The sequence below is a fragment of the Grampus griseus genome (genome assembly GCF_964374135.1).
Source record: "Grampus griseus genome assembly, chromosome: 19".
Taxonomy (NCBI): domain Eukaryota; kingdom Metazoa; phylum Chordata; class Mammalia; order Artiodactyla; family Delphinidae; genus Grampus; species Grampus griseus.
In genome coordinates, this window is record NC_139013.1 from 39359834 (window position 1) to 39379108 (window position 19275).

The 19275-nt window shown below is 49.0% G+C and overlaps 1 protein-coding gene across 2 annotated transcripts; it reads left to right on the forward strand.

Moving 5' to 3' along the window:
- The first annotated feature begins 292 nt into the window (after positions 1 to 292).
- Positions 293 to 19213, forward strand: CES2 (carboxylesterase 2). 2 transcript variants are annotated; one of them, XM_082677987.1, is made up of 14 exons: positions 293 to 741; positions 5934 to 6138; positions 7056 to 7197; positions 7862 to 7995; positions 8076 to 8334; positions 8772 to 8870; positions 9141 to 9281; positions 9395 to 9475; positions 9704 to 9848; positions 10273 to 10410; positions 11361 to 11433; positions 11878 to 12060; positions 14602 to 14937; positions 18530 to 19213. In XM_082677987.1, the coding sequence occupies exons 1-14, from the start codon at positions 627 to 629 to the stop codon at positions 18582 to 18584; spliced, it is 2106 nt and encodes a 701-aa protein (XP_082534113.1). In that variant the 5' UTR covers positions 293 to 626; the 3' UTR covers positions 18585 to 19213. The 2 variants fall into 2 exon arrangements, with proteins under 2 accessions (XP_082534113.1, XP_082534114.1); XM_082677988.1 differs by lacking the exons at positions 14602 to 14937; positions 18530 to 19213 and having other exon boundaries at positions 11878 to 14389.
- Positions 19214 to 19275: the final 62 nt, after the last annotated feature.

Sequence of the window (19275 nt, forward strand, 5' to 3'; positions counted from 1 at the left end):
GTCCTTAAGATGAGTGCCACAGTCAGGTGTGCATTTCAGAAGGCCGGCCTTTGCCGAGTAGGGAGGAGGGCCCACAGAGACCCTCAGACCAGGGACAATTGGGGAATGAAGGCGGACCCAGGAAATCGATCCCCGAAAGCAAGGAGGAGTTTTTGGAATGAAGGGCCGTCAGACTTCCCTGCCTTTACTCGGGCGGTTCCTTTCACTCTGAACGAAGGTCGTTTTTATTTATCTGTCTGTGGGAATCCTGATCGTGCACCTCGTCAAGGAAGCTCTCCTGGTTTCCCCAATCACAGATTATTGCTCCCTCTCTCTCCCCCTCGGAACACACTTGTCGGGCCTGTGACTATAAGGACAGTGAACGCAGGTTTGTGGAGAGGGTTCTTGGTATTGCGGAGGGGCTGCAGAAGCCTCAAGGTCCCTGCGGAGGAGGCCCAAGAGGACAGAGGGGAAGCGGCTGTGCTAGCCCCTACCTGCCCCTGGCCTTTACCCGTTCTGTCCTGCTTTCCTGCCAAACCCGTCTTTCCCCGCCTACTCCCTTCCCAGTACAAAGTCCAGGCCTGGGCGAGACACTCAATCGTCGACGGCTGGATGCGTCCCTGCGCAGCCTCCTGGTGAAAAGCAGCATGTCCGTCGGTAGTGCAAAAAAGACCTGTGAGCCCACGATGCAGCTGGACCGATTTCGCAAGCGGCTGAGAGCCGTGGCCTTCGGGGTCCTGCTTCTCCTTGTTCCGGGCCAGGGTGAGGCTCCGACGCGGGGCGGCAGGTACCGGGGTAGGATTTGCCAAATTCTGCAGAGGCAGGACCTGAGGCTGCGGAAGGAAAGGCGTCCGGGAGGTGGGAGCCGGTGGAGAGTTCCAGCACCAGAACCGTGTGAGGGATACGACGCCATCTCTGCGCCCCCTGAGGCGCAGAGAGAGTTTGGGCTGCCCCAAGTCGCACTACCCCAAGGCGCAAGCAGGCCCTAGTGGCTCTGAGCATCGCCGGGGCTGGGGAGTTATTTGGGACATTTCTCTGCGAGTGTTTGTGGTGGAGCTGGTGCTGACGGGGGTAATAACAACAATAATTATACCTTCCCGCCACCATTTGGCTCTGCCCTTGGCCAGAGGGGTGTCCTGACACCCACTGAGCCCCTCTCCACAGGAGCCCTGGGCAAGGTTACTGGCTAAGCCTACAGAAGCCCCCATCCCCCAGCCACCACATCCTACTATCAGACAGACTTAAACGTGCTTCTCTTCACCCCATGCACCCACCCCGAATGAGGGCAGGTCTTGACCTCCAGGGCAAAGGTGATCTCTCTTTGTGCCAGCCCTTACTGGTAGCCTTTATAGCTTAGACTATGTGGGCACGGCACCTGGGCACAGCTCCAGCTCCTGTGTCCCCTCTTTTAAAAAAAAAAAATTATTTATTTGGCTGCGCCGGGTCTTAGTTGCAGCATGCTGGATCTTCATTGCCGCGTGCAGGATCTTCCTTGCAGCATGCGGGATCTTTAGTTGCAGCACATGGGATCTTTTAGTTGCAGCATGTGGGATCTAGTTCCCTGACCAGGGATCGAACCCACACCACCCCCACCACCCCCGCCTTGGGAGTGTGGAGTCTTAACCACTTGGCCACTAGGGAAGTCCCCTGCGCTCCTCTTGAAGGGCGTGATCCTCTAATCCAAACGGGCTCTGCCTGTGGAACCTGATTATCCTCTCCCTTCCCAGTCGAATCTGCCTGGGTAGTGTCCACACTCAGGACTACCCCGAGGCCCAACCCATCGTGCTTCTGCCCTTACCCCTTGCTCACCAGGCTCTAAGAGGTCACTGGAACCTTGCAGCGCCACGATCTGCGAGGCCTCGCTGATGCCTCTTTCTAAAAATGTTGCTATGTTGGATGGGACCCACTTTCAGAAAAGAAGAACTGGCAAGCACAGATGATGGGTCTGACCCTCTCCTTTCCCACCCAGTCCTGGCTTACAGGCAGGGACCATCTAGGTCCCCAGGGCCTTCCACACACTAACCAGGAGTTTACCCAAGAATGGATGTGTGCATGCATCCTTGGTTTTCACCCAAATGGTCACACATTGCCTCCCATTTTGGTCCCTGGCTTTTCCACTTCCTGACACACGCAGTGACCTCTCCACATGCCCACATGGTAGAACTTATTCATAGTGTTTAATGAAAGGGCTTCTCTTCAAGGAGGAAGCATCCTTGGTGTAACTAGCCTCTGCTCAGGAACATTTTAGCAGGTTTTGTCTTTTGCTATAACAAACATCAAGCATTAAAGGTCGGTGGAGGCAGTGAATTACATGGGCAGACGTTACATCCCACAAAGGACTTATGTAGACAGCGTGTTCCTCGGGAGAAGGATGAGTCTTCTGACTTGGAAAGGCATTGTTCAGTTGCCCTCTGTGGAGCATGTGAATAGCTGCTAACTCCGGCCTCACCCACACCAGGTGTCGTCAGGTGCATTCATCCACGTTAATCTAATGGGTGTAGGGTAATATAGTTCCATAAGGATTTTTTTTTTGTTTTCTTTCTTTTTTTTTACTTTTTATTATGAAACCAGGCTCAAATCTGCCAAATTCTGCAGAAGCAGAGCCTGAGCCTGCAGGAGGAGAGGTGCCAGGGAGGTGGGAGCCAGTGGAGATAACACCAGGGGAATTGGGAGACTGACTGGATACCTCCCTGCGCCCTGAGGCACAGAGAGGGTCAGGACTGCCCGAGGTCATACAGCACTGCAGGGCTCCTCATCTGAGGTAGCAAGAATAATATAACAAACTCAGTGTACCATGATCTACCTTTAACAGTTATCAAGATCTGGGCAACTTAGTTTTGTCTGGATTATCACCTCTCCTTTGCACCATTATTTGAAGCAAATCTCAGACATCATATCACCTGTAATTTTTTTTTTTTTTTTGCAGTACGCGGGCCTCTCACTGTTGTGGCCTCTCCCATTGCGGAGCACAGGCTCCGGACCGCAGGCTCAGCGGCCATGGCTTATGGGCCCAGCCACTCTGCGGCATGTGGGATCTTCCCGGACCGGGGCATAAACCCATGTCCCCTGCATCGGCAGGCGGACTCTCAACCACTGCGCCACCAGGGAAGCCCCTCACCTGTAATTTTTTTTATCATGTCCTACTAAAAGAAGAAATATATGTTTCTCATAATTTCTTAATGTAATCAAACATCTAGTCAAATATTCTTATTTCATATTATCTCATGATATTTATGACTTTTTTAAAACCATGATTTAAACAAGGTTCTTACTTTAAACATTAGTAGATGTGCTTTTTTTAATAACAGATTTGAGATATAATTCACATGGCATAACTTTTACCCATTTAAAGTGGTTTTTAGTATATTCACAGAGTTTACCACATCAATTCCCCTTTCCCCAACATTTCTGTCTCTATGAATACACCAATTCTGGAAGTATAAATGAAATAATCCAATATGTGGCCCTTTGTGACTGGCTTTTTTCACTTAGCGTATTTTCAATGTTCATCCGTATTGTAGCATGTTCGGTACTTCTTTTTATTGCTGAATAATATTCCATTGTATAGATATGGTACATCTTATCAATCCATTTATCAGTTGATGGACATTTGGATTGTTTCCACTTTTTGGCTATTATAAATAATCCTGCTATGAACACTCATACACAAGTTTTTTTGTGGACATATGTTTTCAATTCTCTTGGGTTTATACCTAGGAGTGGGATTGCTGGGTCTGTGGTAACTCTATATTTAACCTTTTTTTAATTAATTAATTAATTAATTAATTTTTGGCTATGTTGGGTCTTCGTTGCTGCGCGCGAGCTTTCTCTAGTTGTGGCGAACAGGGGCTACTCTTCGTTGCGGTGCAGTGGCTTCTCTTGTTGTGGAGCACAGGCTCTACGTGCACGGGCTTCAGTAGTTGTGGCATACGGGCTCAGTAGTTGTGGTGCACGGGCTTAGCTGCGGCATGTGGGATCTTCCCGGACCAGGGCTCGAACCCGTGTCCCCTGCGTTGGGAGGCAGATTCTTAACCACTGCGCCACCAGGGAAGTCCTATGTTTAACCTTTTGAAAAACTGCCAGGGTGTTTTCCAAAGCACCTGCACCATTCTCCCTTCCCACCGGCAATATACAAAGGTTCCAGTTTTTCCACATCCTTTCCAATATTTATTATTATCTTTTTGAAGTATTTCATGAGTCTCTTTCAATCTTCAGATTCCTCCTCTGCTTCTCTTTTATTTTTCTTGTAATTTTGTTGCTGTGTTGAAGAAACCAGTTTGTTCTGGAGAGTATCCCAGAGTTTGAGGGTTTTTTTGTTTTTGTTTTTGTTTTTCCTGAAGTATAATTGATTTATAATGTTGTGTTAGTTTCAGGCGTACAGTAAAGTGGTTCAGTTATATATATTATATATTCAGAATGTTTTCCCTTATAGATTATTACAAGATATTGAGTATAACTCCCTGTGCTATACAATAGGTCCTTGTTGGTTATTTTATATATAGTACTGTGCTTGTGTTAATCCCAAAATCCTAATTTATCCCTCCCCCCTTTGTCCCTTTGGTAACCATAAGTTTGTTTTCTATGTCTGTGAGTCACTGTTTTGTAAATAAGTTCATCTGTATCATTTTTTTTAGATTCCACATATAACAGAGTTTGGGTCTTGCTGATTACATCCCTAGGGTGTCTTTTAACTGTTTCTCTGTCCCCTGTATGCCTGTAAACTTGTATTTATATTCCAGAGGCTTGATCAGATTCAGATATTAGGTTTTGCTTTGTTTTGTTTGGGGACAAGACTACTTCATATGTGGTGCAGTGGACTTCCAACAGAAAACATACAATGTCTGATTGTCTTGCTTTCTGTGACAAAATAAGTTGTTGACATCACAGTCAGATTTCAATGTGCATTTCTCTTAGCATGAGTGAGATGAACATCTCCTCATTTGTGTAAGAGCCGTTTACTGGTATTCCTTATTCTGTCTGAACATATTCTTTCACCAAATATGCGTAGCTGGCATATTTCTTATTCATTTATAGAAATTCTTTATCTATTAAGAATATCAGCTCTGGGCTTCCCTGGTGGCGCAGTGCTTAAGAATCTGCCTGCCAATGCAGGGGACACGGGTTCGACCCCTGGTCCGGGAAGATCCCACATGCCATAGAGCAAGTAAGCCCGTGTGCCACAACTACTGAGCCTGCACTCTAGAGCCCGTGAGCCACAACTACTGAAGCCCGTGCACCCAGAGCCCGTGCTCTGCAACAAGAGAAGCCACCGCAATGAGAAGCCCGTGCACCGCAATGAAGAGTAGCCCCCGCTCGCCGCAACTAGAGAAAGCCCGCGCACAGCAACAAAGACCCAACACAGCAAAAAATAAATTAATTAATTAAAAAAACAAAAATAATAATATCAGCTTTTTCTCTGTTAGGGGACTTTCAATCTCTTCCTGCCTCCCTGATCCCCATAGCAGAGCAGGCTGTGCTTTTTATGTTCTAGACACAGCTGCCCTTCTCTTTGTAGTTCTCCTCATACTATCACTCTTTGTTTGGAGGATACTTTCTTTATGTCATTCTTGCCACCTAGAGTGTGAGATCCTTAAGGACAGGAATCTTGTCTGTCCGATTCCCACAGTTCTCCTACTGCCTCCTAGGACCTGGCACACAGTGAGCAGAAAGGACACTCTCACTCCATCAAGCTCATTTGTGACTATTTGTTTGAGGCTAAACTATGGGGCTAAACCATGGTGCCGAGCCCCAAGGAGCCTCAGTGAGCATGGTGGAAAAGGCTGGGGCAGTGAAGGCAGTTGCGGGTGGGGGGCTCAGAGTTACAGGCAGGAAATCTGTAAAGCTCAGTGTCCCTTGAGCTGAGCTGAGGACAGGAAGGAGGTGGCGACATCAACAGTCTGGGAGGGCGGCTAAATGGGGAGACCCAACCCTGATGTCCATCTCTCTGCCCACAGGCCAGGACTCCGCCAGCCCCGTGCGGACCACGCACACGGGCCAGGTGAGGGGGAGCCTCGTCCATGTGAAGAACACTGATGTGGGGATCCACACCTTCTTGGGAATTCCCTTCGCCAAGCCACCTCTAGGGCTGTTGCGGTTTGCGCCCCCGGAGCCCCCGGAATCTTGGAGTGGTATAAAGGATGGGACCTCCCACCCAGCCAAGTAAGCAGGGGGTCCAGGGAACTCTAAGCCCTGGGATAGAGGGTACTCTGAGCTCTGGGCCAGGCTGCAGTTGTCATTTCATGTCATTTCAAAACAGCCAGTTTTCCCTCTGAGTTTGGTGGATTTTCACATGCATTTTTCTGATAAGCATGCAGGGGCTTGGAAGGGTGAAGTAACTTTCCCAGACTGAGGGCTTAGCACTCAAAGAGCATTAGCTCCACAAGCTGAAGGGACAAGCAGAGGCACACAACTCCCTAGGTTCTGGTTGTGGCAGGTGATCTCTGCCACCAGAGGAGGTATCTCTGGGAGAGGTTTGAACCTCATAGGAGCTCCTGACTCTAGCAGCAGACACTGTAGATCCCTGAGGAGCAGAAGACCCCACTCTGCACAGTCACTGTGCCAACCGACAGGGCCAGATGCCGTTGACCAAGGGGCGTGTATATGTTCTTGAAACTGGAAACTGTGGGAGTGATGAGGTTCCCTGAGAGTCTGACTTGGGATGAGGGATGTCCCACTGCCCTTCTCATGAGAAATTAATCCATTCCTTTTGGCAGCACATGTATACAGGCTACTCCCCTGTTCCAGGTCTGCCTGAGTACAGTGATATGGTGGTGAATGTCAACACATGCAACCAATCGTTCTCATAGAGACCCTCCAGAGTCAAGATTTCTCAACCTCAGGAGGATTGATATCCAAGGCCCTCATAAACTTGAGGCCTCCTGGAAGACTAGGCTCCATCCCAGCTTCCCCAGAGTCTGTGGCCTGTAGCTTGGTGCAAAGGGGCTTTAGGGAGGGATCACACGTGAGTGAGGTATCAGAGGAAGTGGGACTAAGGGTAGTTGGGAGCATATCTGGGCCCAGGATCTGGTTATGGCCACAGCATGGCCCCAGGACTGACTGCCTGCCACGGTCACCAGGTGTCTGCAGGACTTCGCTAGCGTGAAAAGAATGACTCTGAAACTACTGAATGTGACCCTGCCTTCTACCTCCATGTCTGAAGACTGCCTGTACCTCAACATCTACACACCTGCGCATTCCCATGAGGGCTCTAAGCTGCCTGTGAGTGCCAGGCCACAGCTGGCTAAGGGGTGGGAGGACATTTCTTCTGCAGAAGATTGAAAAGAAGAAGATCAGCCTGGGCCCCACTGCAGTGTGGACCCTGTTAAGAAGCTTCTTACTATCAGATCCAAGAGAGTATTTCTTACCCAGCATGGGTGGCTGATGCCTGGGCACAGGGTCACAGAACCCTGGCTGCTCCCAGACGTCAGAAACTGTGGCCCTGGTAGGGACCCAGGACCTATACCCAACCAACTCATACCCAGGACCCACTCAGGTGCTGAGGGATGCACTTTGCGGTGGCCGGAGACCCCAGCCATGGATTATCTGTTGGGCCAATGAGAATAGAGCACACTTGTAATTAATGTGCATGCATGTGGGGTGATCAGAGAGACATCCCTTTTCTTTCCATGTCAGAGAGGGTTCTGGGAGAAATGGAGCCGGGCTTCGGTATGTGGCACGGGCCCCAAAGTGTGGGAGGCCCGGTTTTCCTGATAGAACTTGGGTTGCCTTCAGCCTAGGTCGTGAAGACACCACTTTGTCTTGCTGGAGTTCTGTCCGTGTGGCTAGGAGGACAGAGCCAAAGTGGTGGTTAGTTTAGGTAGCAGCGCTGATGGGGTTTGGGCTTGGTGGGAGCCATATGGTGTCTGTGCCTTGGATTCGCCAGGTGATGGTGTGGATCCACGGTGGTGGCTTTGTCATGGGCATGGCTTCCACGTATGACGGCTCTGCTCTGGCGGCCTTCGAGGACGTGGTGGTGGTCGTTATCCAGTACCGCCTGGGTTTGCTGGGCTTCTTCAGGTGAGACTGGGGCTGGGCTCGGCAACGCAGGCTGATGGAGCCAGGATACTCCCATGACCCTCATCCCTGCCACCTCTCAGCACTGGAGACAAACACGCAACTGGCAACTGGGGCTACCTGGATCAAGTGGCCGCACTACGCTGGGTCCAGCAGAATATCATCTACTTTGGAGGCGACCCTGACCATGTCACCATTTTTGGCGCGTCTGCGGGTGGCATGAGCGTGTCTTTGCATGTTGTGTCCCCCATGTCCAAAGGACTCTTCCACTGTGCCATCATGGAGAGTGGCGTGGCCCTGGTGCCCGGCTTCACCGCCAACTCATCTGACGTGGTCTCCACAGTGAGTGCCCCCAACCATGGGAAGCCCAGACCTGCTGCCCCATTTCTTACCTCTCAGCCTCCATTACTCTGTCTGTTAAATGGGGATAACAAGGACTCCCCTGCCATCAGAGGACCTTGGAAACAGCCACCTATGTGGGGATTGTTCAAGGGTCAGAATTCACAGACCTCTGTCAGTACAGAGGCTGAGTACATTCTGTGGCCCACAAGACTGCTGCTGGGGGCCCCCATCATAGGCAGGACCATCTAGGCAGGTGGGATGGACCCCCTGGCAGAGTCCTCTGAGCATCAGGGAAGTTGGAACAATTTCAAAACTGTAGGAATCCATTCACAATACTCTGTGAGATTTGGGGTACACCTGCCTCCAACTGGGGCACTGGGCAAACCTCTTTCCCCTACCTGGAAGCATGAGCCAGCCGCTGCCTGGTCTCTTTACAGGTGGTGGCCAACCTGTCTGCCTGTGGCCAGGTTGACTCAGAGGCCCTGGTGGACTGCCTGCGGCACAAGAGTGAAGAGGAGATTCTGGCCATCAACAAGGTTTGACTGATGGACATGGCTGTGGAGGGAAGGGTCCAGTAGGTGTGGGGCAGGCAAGCCTGGGTGCCCTTCATCCTCCCTGGGCAAGTTACTGTAGCTCCTCACCTTGGTGTCCTCACAACCCTGGATGGGAAATCGAGGCCAGGCCATGCTGAGGCAGGTATAGGACCTGCTGGGGTGGGTGTGAGCCTTCTGGGACGAGCCAAGAAGGGGTGGAAGATGTCTGCGGCATCAGAAATTGTCTGCAACCTGACCTTGAGTGTCCCTTAGCCCTTCAGCATCATCCCTGGCCTGGTGGACGGGATCTTCCTGCCCAAGCACCCCCAGGAGCTGCTGGCCTCTGCCGACTTGCACCCTGTCCCCAGCATCATTGGTGTAAACAGCGATGAGTACAGTTGGATCCTCCCCTCGGTGAGGCCCACTCCCAAGCCTCCAGGTGCGGGGGAGCCCATCCAGGGGGAAGGCCTCGGGGCTTCGTAGCTCCAGGCCCATCCTATCTCCAACTCGACTCCCCCACCACCCAGTTCATGAACAATTCTGACGCCCAGAAGGAAATGGACAGAGAGACCATAAAGGATGACTTGCAGAAAATATCAAAAATGATGGTGAGGTTCCTGGGGACCTGCCCACATGGGGAGGGGGCTCCTTTCCTCTCCCAAGGCACGGGAAACCCAGCCCCCAGATATCCAGTGCATGCAGCACCCCTCGCCCAGAGCTTGGCCCCTTTCCCCGATTCCCTATCCCATCCCAGGATCCGTCTCCCGGTCCTGCCTCTGCTGCGTCCCGGCCCCGCCAGCCTGCCTAACCTGCCTCTTCCTGATCCCCTGGCGCAGATGATGCCGCCTGAGTTTGGTGACCTGTTGATGGAGGAGTACATAGGGGACAGTGAGGACCCCCAGACCCTCCGAATCCAGTTCCATGAGATCCTGGGGGACTGCATCTTCGTGATCCCTGCACTCCAAGTAGCAAAGTTGCAGTGTGAGTACATCTGCACTAAGTCCAGACTGGCTAGGGGGCCACTCAGAGCTGCAGGTGCCAGATGAGGTCTACTGGTGTCCAAAACCTAGACCATGTCTATTTATTGGTGCCCGGCACTTGATATCCTTCATCGTGGTAAATCCTCATGGCTAGTCTAAGAGACAGACATTTACCCCATTTTACGGAGGAGGAAACATGTTCAGTGACCTTCAGTGACTTGCCTAAAACCATAGCCTAGGAAGTTCCAAGGCCACAATTTGAACCCAGGCCCTTCCCACTGCCCTTGCTCCAGCCTGGGGCTCCTCCACCCCATTGTCCAGATTCCAACCAGCTTTGGACTTAGCTATGTCATCACCATGGGTGATGCAAGAAAGCTCCAGGTGAGGGGCTGCCAGGTCACGGCCCGTCTTCCGCACCTCCCCAGGTTCCTCTGCCCCTGTCTACTTCTACGAGTTCCAGCATCAGCCGAGCTTCTTCAGGGATTTCAGGCCGAGCTATGTGAGGGCAGACCATGGAGATGAGGTTCACTTCATCTTCAGAAGTCTTTTCGGGAGCAGCCACAGTGAGTCTTCCTAGGTGGGGGTCTCTCAGAGGCTCCTCATTCCCAGGATGTGGGATGGGACATTGGCTAAGACCCTGAGTGAGGGTGATTGCCCTCACTGTACAGACGAGGAAACTGAGGCTCAGCGGGAGGAGGGGATCAGGTGTCCAAGACGTGACAGCTAGAAAGATTGAGCTTGAATTGGAGTGTAGCATTCTTCAGACTGGAACCCGTGCTCCCTCCACCTCTCCCCACCCTGACCTTGGGTTTCTGGCATGGGTGCAGAGGGGGTGTTTGAAAGGCCTCTTTCTTTCTTCCTTCCTTCCTTCCTCCCTCCCTCCCTCCCTCTCTCTCTCTCTCTCTCTCTTTCTTTCTTCCTTTTTTTCTTTCTTTTCTTTCCTCCTTCCCTCCTTTCTTTCTTTCTTCCTTCCTTTCTCTCTCTCTTTCTTTCCTTCCCTTCCTTCATTCCTTCCTTCCTTGCTTTCTTTCTTTTTCATATTTCTTTCTTTTTTTTTTTTTTTTTTTTTTTGCGGTACGTGGGCCTCTCACTGTTGTGGCCTCTCCCGTTGCGGAGCACAGGCTCTGGACGCGCAAGCTCAGCAGCCATGGCTCACGGGCCCAGGCGCTCCGCGGCATGTGGGATCTTCCCGGACCGGGGCACGAACCCGTGTCCCCTGCATCGGCAGGCAGACTCTCAACCACTGCGCCACCAGGGAAGCCCCATATTTATTTCTTAAATGGCCTTCTGCTGTCAGAAGAAGGGAGCCTTCTGGGTCAGGGATGAGCCCAGTGTTGGGTCAGCCAGAGGCCGGGATGAATATATGGGGTTTGGGCAAGGAGAGGGCCTGGGGAGCGGGCAGAGAGCCAGGCCTTGGGATGGCAGGGAGGAGCCTGGGATGGGGTGAGGGGGAATGACCCACATGCCGGACTGGAGTTGCCCTGACCTGGACCCTTGTCCTCTTGCTCTGTAGTCCAACTCACTGAGGAGGAGGAGCTGCTGAGCAGGAAGATGATGAAGTATTGGGCCAACTTTGCTCGAAATGGGTGAGATGTCACACTCCTACTTTAACCTCCACGGTGGGGAGGGCGGGGCTTGAGCCCATCCTGGGCTCCCCTTGTCTGTGGTGACTTCATTAGCGGATGTGTCCTTAATTGCATGGCAGCCCCCTCCCCAGCTCCAGGACCCTCCTGGACAGAAAGGGGCCTTATGGGTGCTGGACACTCATTCCATCTTGGGGTGACCTGGATGGGGGGTGACAGTGCTGTTATCTGCAGAGCCTCCCTCTATCAGGAAGGGACAGAGGCCGCCCTGTCCCCTGCGGAGCTGACGCTCTGGTGGGAGGTAGTTTCTTTCCTCCTTCTGGAACCCCACCCCCATTCCCCAAGCTTGTTTGGCTGCCTTGCCTGACCCCAGTCACGGTGCTCTGTCTGGGCTGGGTAGGGCCCAGAGTGACCTTCACACTGCCCCACGGGAGGGCATGTCTACAGGAACCCCAACAGCGAGGGTCTGCCCCACTGGCCTGTGTTCAACCAGGAGGAGCAGTACATGCAGCTGAACACGCAGCCTGCAGTGGGCCGAGCCCTGAAGGCCCACAGGCTGCAGTTCTGGACGAAGATCCTACCCCAGAAGATACGGGAGCTAATGGAGGCCAAGGAGAAGCACACAGAACTGTAACTGCCTGCGTCTGGGGGGAGGGGGGTGGAGGGGTGGGCTTGAGTGTAGGTGGGGGTCTGCTGGATGTGCCCACACACACCCAGTGAGGAGCCAGTAGTTTTTTCCTTCATTCACATAGCCATTCATTCATTCATTCATTTGTCTACCCATCCAGCCAGCCAGCAAACATTGAAGAACCTACTGCATGATGTTCCCAAGCCTGCCATGGGTCCTCTCTTGTTAGACACAATCCATAAACCCTCCCAGGAAGCTGAATGAGCGAACCCCAATGGAAGTTTACCTTCCTCAACACCCCACTGGGCCCTGGGCCCTATCCTCCCTTCCTCACCTCCAGTCCCGCCCCACTCTCTTTCTCTTCTCCCTCTGAAGGAAGGTGCTTTGGGGCATGTCGCCCACACTTGGCTCTCAGCAAGGCCCCCATGCTTTCCATCTGTAAATGGCCAATAGGAAGCCTGGATACCAGGAGCCTGGGAGCTCTGAGATCTCAGCCCCACTGAGGCTCCCAACTACTAAGAATGTAAATGTCCCTGTCCCCACTCATTGTCCCCCTAGATTAAGTGTCGTCTATCATTGACATTTAAACAACCTACTCATTCACTTATCAGTGTCCCACGGAGGTAACTGACCCCATTTTTTGTAGGAACTCAGAGTGGGCTTGTCCATGGGTCCCTGGAGCCTGGACCAGCTGCCCACTGGCCAGGAGAAGCAGGCAGGTTCCTCAGTCACTGCCTCCGGAAGTTTGTCTTCATTCTCAGTGGTTCTGCAGACACTGTAGGGCCCAAGCTTTACATGACTGTAGCACATCCATGGAGATGTTTATCTGTGGGATGTTTCCTGGAAGTAAGATTGAGGGGTCAGAAGATCCAGGCATATCTAGGGGAAGAGACTCTTGTCGGCTGGCTCCCAAGGGCCTCTTCATCCAGGGAGGTCTCCTCTTGCCTTTTAGAATTCCCCTTGCTACCCTGCCCCCCTCCCCCACCCCCTCTGCTGAGCATCGCCCAACTCACCAATTCACTGTGGGTATCCACGTGATTAGTTTTCCTACTTATCTCATTGTTTTCCCCAAACTTTTATTCCCCCTGCACCATCTCCCGCCCACAAAAAAACCCTATCTTACATTTTATCTCAATATGTAGAGGTACCAGTTATGTTCACTCTGCCTGTTTGTGCCACCAAAGCACTTTCTCTCTATTATTAAGAAGCTGTATCCCTCCTCTCATAGATCCGGGACTCCCTATCTCTGACCCTCTGGGCACCAGGTTTCCCAGGAGGAAGGTCCCCCTTCTTTCTGCCCCACCATAGAGCCTCCTGAAGTTGGGCTTGAAGGCTGGAGATTCCTGCATTGCCAACTATGGCCACCAGATGGCAGACTAGCATAACCTTAAGCTTGAGATGACCAACTCTGGAGCCAGAAGGAGCTTTCCTTCCAAAGAACACTGCCTGGTGCTAATGCTTCCCCCCCCCCCCCCCGCATCCTGAAAGCATTTATTGAGCACCTATGGCATGCATGCCTCTGTTTTTCAGTACTGCATATGCACAGTATACTTCCCAAAAGTGGATTCCCAGAACTAGTTTTTAGGACTAGTTTTAGTTAATCTTATTTTTTTTAACAGCTTTATTATGGAATAATTTACATACAATCAAATTCACCCATTTTAGGTGTACAGTTTGATAAATTGGGATAAATGTATAAGACATACAACCACCATCACATCAAGTTTTAGGATGCATCCATTGCTCAGAAAAGTTCCTTTAGGGACTTCCCTAGTGGTCCAGTTGTTAGGACTTCGCCTTCTGATGTGGGGGGTGTGGGTTCGATCCCTGGTTGGGGAGCTGGGATCCCACATGCCTCGTGGCCAAAAAGCCAAAACATAAAATAGAGGCAATATTGTAACAAATTCAATAAAGACTTTAAAAATGATCCACATCAAAAAAAAAAAAAAATCTTAAAAAAAAAAAGTTCCTTTACCCCACTTTGCACTGCCCTGACCCTGGTCCCTCACAACCACTAAATCGCTTTCTGTTGCTATAGTTTGCCTTTTCTAAAATGTCATAGAAATGAAATCATTCTTTTACCAGCTTCTGTCTCTTAGCATAATGTTTTTGAGATTCAACTAGTAGTTCTCTTTTCTTGCTGAATAGTATTCCATATATGACATGCCACGTTTTATCCATTCATCCATTGATGGACATCTGAGTGATTTCTATTTTTTGGCTATTTTCAATAAAGTTGCTATGAACATTTTCAGATAAGTCCTTGTGTGGACGTATGCTTTCGTTTTGTAAATAGTAAATAGCTAAGAGTGGAATCGCAGGGTCATATGGAGAGTGTATGCTTAACTTTTAAAGAAGGTGCCAAACTGTCTTCCAAATTGACTGTTCCATTTCTGCACGCCCACCGGCCATATAGGTGGGGTCCAATTGTTCCAGACCCTTGCCAACACTTGGTCTTATCAGTCTTTTACATTTGATTAATTTAATGGGTATGTAGTGGCATCTCGTGGTTGGTTACCTGCCTCTCTCTCTCTCTTTCTCAGTCTCCCTCTTTCTCATGAGGCCCTGAATGTACCTGTGTGTCAAGGTTATGGGAGAGGGAACAGCCCCACCAGGGAGGCTTCCAAAGAGGATTCAGGAAGCTGCACTGGTTATTTCTGGCAGAAGTTTGATCCTCAGGCTCTCCAACTCAAGGTGCCAGCGGGAACCCCAGGAGAGGATCTGGCACCTAGTTCAGGCATGACCCTCACCCTGTCCCTCATTGAATCAGCACATCCAACTGTTGGAATCAGCAAATATTTGCCAGCGCCTCATACTCTCCACCCATCCCCTCACCTCCCACTCCCGGCCAGCCGTGTTCCTGACACTGAGGCCCAGAGGTAAGTCCTGCCCCGCCTTGGAGTGGGAGTCCCCCAAGCCAGCAGAGAGACAGACACCCTGAGAGACCCTGTCCTGACACAAGAACAGGCTCCCATTGGCTCTGGTTTCTCGCCTCGTGTTTTCACAATGTAACCTCACTTTAACCCTATGAGGTTGGTTCCTGTTATTATCACTGTTTCATGGATGACAAAACTAGGCCCAGAGCTGTGAAGTAACTTGTATTAGGTCACACAGCTGCCACTGGGTAGAGCCAGGATTGGAGTGCAGGAGGTCTGGCTCTTAAGTCACATCTTCCCTGCATTTGGAATGGGATTCGAGTTGTTAATAGCAGTCTTCCTGCCCCCTTTCCTCCATCATCCCTACCCGGGTCTCAGGGCCACTGGAGGGTAGTGCCCTGCTTCTGCTCTGTCATTTGAGGGTCCTCCAAGAGAGCAGGCCTACCTGAGAGTCACCCCCAACATACACCCTGGGTATCCTCAGTCCTCGGGCCCCTTGGCAGAGCTGCTCAGGCCCAAGGTGCTGAGGCTCTATAACGGCATCATCCAACCACTGTGGAAAAGAGCTTGTTTGTTTTTCAGAACATTAAACACAGAATTACCTTATGACCAGCAATTCCATTCCTAGCTATACAGTCAAGAGAAATGAAAACATAGGACCACAGAGAAATGTATAAATAAATGTTTATAGCAGTATTATTCATAATAGTCAAAAGGTAGAAACAACCCAAATGCCCTTCGATGAATGAATGGATAAAAAAATTGTGGTGCAGCCACAGTGAAATATTATTCGGCCATGAAAAAGGAATGAAGTACTGATATGTGCTGCAACTTAGATGAACCTCAAAAACATGGTGCTAAGTGAAAGAAGCCAGACACAAAAGGTCACATATCGTATGATTGCTTTTATGTGATACATCCAGGATAGGTAAATCCATAGCGGCAGAGAGCAGATTAATGGTTATCAGGTCATCAGGGGATGGGGGTATTGGTGTGTGAGGTGAGGGGGGTAGGGGTGGGAATGGAGAGTGACTGCTTAATGGGTACAGGGTGTATTGCTGGGGAAGTGAAAGAGTTTTGTAACTAGAGAGATGCGGTAGTTACACAAAATTGCAAACACACTAAATGCCACTGAATTGTATACTTTATAATGGTTTATTGTATGTTATGTGAATTTCCATAAACTGTACATTTTTCAGCCAACTAGCTGTTTACTAAATATCCATGATGAAAGCTTTAGCCATGGAAAGTAACTCATATACCTTATGGAGACCTCTCCATTTCTTACATGTCGCCATTGGCGTAACACTTTCTGAAACTGCTCTGCCGATTTAAACTGCCACCAGCAAAGTCTACAGGTGTCTTGTTTTGTTTTGGAAGTACTGCACGGCTTGCAGGATCTTAGTTCCCCAGCCGGGGATCAAACCCATGCCCCTTGCAGTGGAAGCGCGGAGTCCTAACCACTGGACCGCCAGGGAAGTCCCTGGAGTCTACAAGTTTCATTGCAACTTTACCAGCATTTGCAGACCACAATTTTTAAATGTCAACTTTTTTAAAAAATATAAATTTATTTATTTTTGGCTGCGTTGGGTCTTCGTGGCTGTGTGCGGGCTTTCTCTAGCTGCGGCGAGCAGGGGCCACTCTTAGTTGCGGTGCGCAGGCCTCTCAATGCAGTGGCCTCTCTTGTTGCGGAGCATGGGCTCCAGGCGCGGGGGGCTTCAGCACCCGCGGCTCGCGGACTCCAGAGCGCAGGCTCAGCAGTTGTGACACACGGGCCTAGTTGCTCTGCGCAATGTGGGATCGTCCCGGACCAGGGATCAAACCCGTGTCCCCTGCGTTGGCAGGCAGACTCTTAACCACTGCACCACCAGGGAAGCCCAAATCTCAACTTTTTTTTTTTTAATGTAATTTACATACCATAACATTTACCCCTTTAAAGTGTACAGTTCAGTGGTTTTTAGTATATTCACAAAGTTGTGCAACCATCACCACTATCTTATTCCAGAACATTTGCATTAGCATCACCCAAAAACAAGCCGGTGCCCATTAGCAGTCACTTCCCATCCCTCCCCGCACCAACCCGCCCCGAGCCCCTGATAATCACGCATCTACTTTCTGTCAAATCTATGGATTTGCCTATTCTGGACATTTCATAGAATAGAATCACACAATATATGGGTTTTGGGTTTTTTATGGGGGGAGTTGTTTGGTTTTTAAATATTGTTTATTTACTTTGGCTGTGCCAGGTCTTAGTTGCGGCATGCGGGATCTTTTAGTTGCGGCGTGCAAACTCTTAGTTGTGGCATGCATGTAGAATCTAGTTCCCCAAGCAGGGATGGAACTGGGCCCCCCTGCATTGGGGGCTCAGAGTCTTACCCACTGGACCACCAGGGAAATCCCAGTATATGGTTTTTTGTGTATGACTCCTTTCATCTAATATAATGTTTTCAAGGTTCATGTATGTTGTAACAGATATCAGTACTTCATTCCTTTCTGTGGCTGAATAGTCTACTGTATGGATATACCACATTTTGTTTATCCATCCATCAGTTGATAGGCAGTTGGGTTGTTTCCACATTTTTGGCTCTTATGGATTCCCCTACTAAGAACATTTATGTACCAGTTTTTGTGCAAACATATGACTTAATTTCTCTTGGTTATATACTTAGGAATGGAAACTCTGGGTCATATTGCAACTCTTTGTTTCATCATTTCAGGAACTGCTGAACTGTTTTCCAAAGTAGCTGCACCATTTTACGTTCCCACCAGCAGTGTGTGAGGATTTCAATCACTCCACATCCTTGCCGATGCTTGTTAATATCTTTTGTTTTGATTGTAGTCATCCCAGTGGGTGTGAAGTGGTATCTCATTGTGGTTTTGAGTTGCCCTTCCCTAGTGACTAAAATAGTGAACATCTTTTCATGTGCTTATTGGCCCTTTTTATATCTCCTTTGGAGAAATGTCTTCTGAAATCTTTTGACCATTTGGATTATTTGCCTTTTTATTGTTGAGTGGTAAAGATTTACGTATATTCTAGATACAAGTCTCTTATCCAATATATGATTTGCAACTATTTTTCCCATTCTGTGGGTTGTCTTTTCATTTTGCTGACAGTAACCTTTGCAACACAAAAATTCTTTATTTTGATGAGGTTTAATTTATTTTTTCTTTTGTTGCTTGGCCTTTTTGTGTCATATCTAAAAAATGATTGCTTAATCCAAGGTCATAAAGATTTACCTCTATGATTTCTTCTAAGAATTTTATAGTTTTAGCTGTTACATGAATGAATTACATTCATCTGAAGTTAATTTTTGTATATGGTATGAATTAGGGATTCTTTTGCATGTGGTTATCCAGCTGTCCCTGCATCTTTTGTTGAAAAAAACCTATTCTTTACTTATTGAACTGTCTTGGTGCCCTTACTGAAAATCAATTGGTCATGAATGAAGGAACTTGTTTCTGGGCTTTCAGTTCTACTCTGTTAATTTTTATGTCTATCCTTATGCTACTACCACACTATCTTGATTACTGTAGTTTTGTAGTAAGTTTTGAAATTGGGAAGTGTGAATTCCCCAGCTTTGTTCTTCTTTTTCAGGGTTGCTGTATTATTTTGCCAGAGTTGCCATAACAAAGGACCACAGTCTGGGTGACTTAAACAAGAGAAGTTAATTGTCTCACAATCCTAGAGGCTACAAGTCTGAAATCAAGGTGTTAGCAGGGTTGGTTCCTTCTGAGTGCTGTGTGAGAGAATCCATGCCTCTTTCCTAGTTTCTGGTAGCCTCACACATTCCTTGGCTTATAGATGGCATTCTCCCTCTGGCTTCACATTGTCTTCCCTCTGACCCGTCTGTCTCTGTGTCCAAATTTCCCCCTTTTACAAGGACACCAGGCATATTAGACTAGGGCCCACCTCTGTAATCATCTTAATTTGACTAACGGCCTTATCTTTAAATAAGGTCACGTTCTGAGGTACTGGGGGTTATGACTCCACATATATTTTACGTGGAGACACATATCAATCCATAATAATTGTTTGGCTATTCTGGGTCCCTTGCATTTCCAAGTGAATTATGATCGGCTTGTTCATTTCTGGAAAAAAAAAAAAGCAGCTGAGATTCTCATAGGGATCACACTGAATGTATAGATCAGTTTGGGAAGTATTACCATTTTAACAATATTAAGTCTTCTAACCCATGAACATGGAACATCTTTCCATTTAGTTACGTCTTCTTTAATTTCTCTCAATTATGTTTTCTAGTTTTTAATGTACAGTCTTGAACTTCCCTTATTAAATTTATTCCTAAGTATTCTATTCTTTTTGATGCTATTGTAAATGGAATG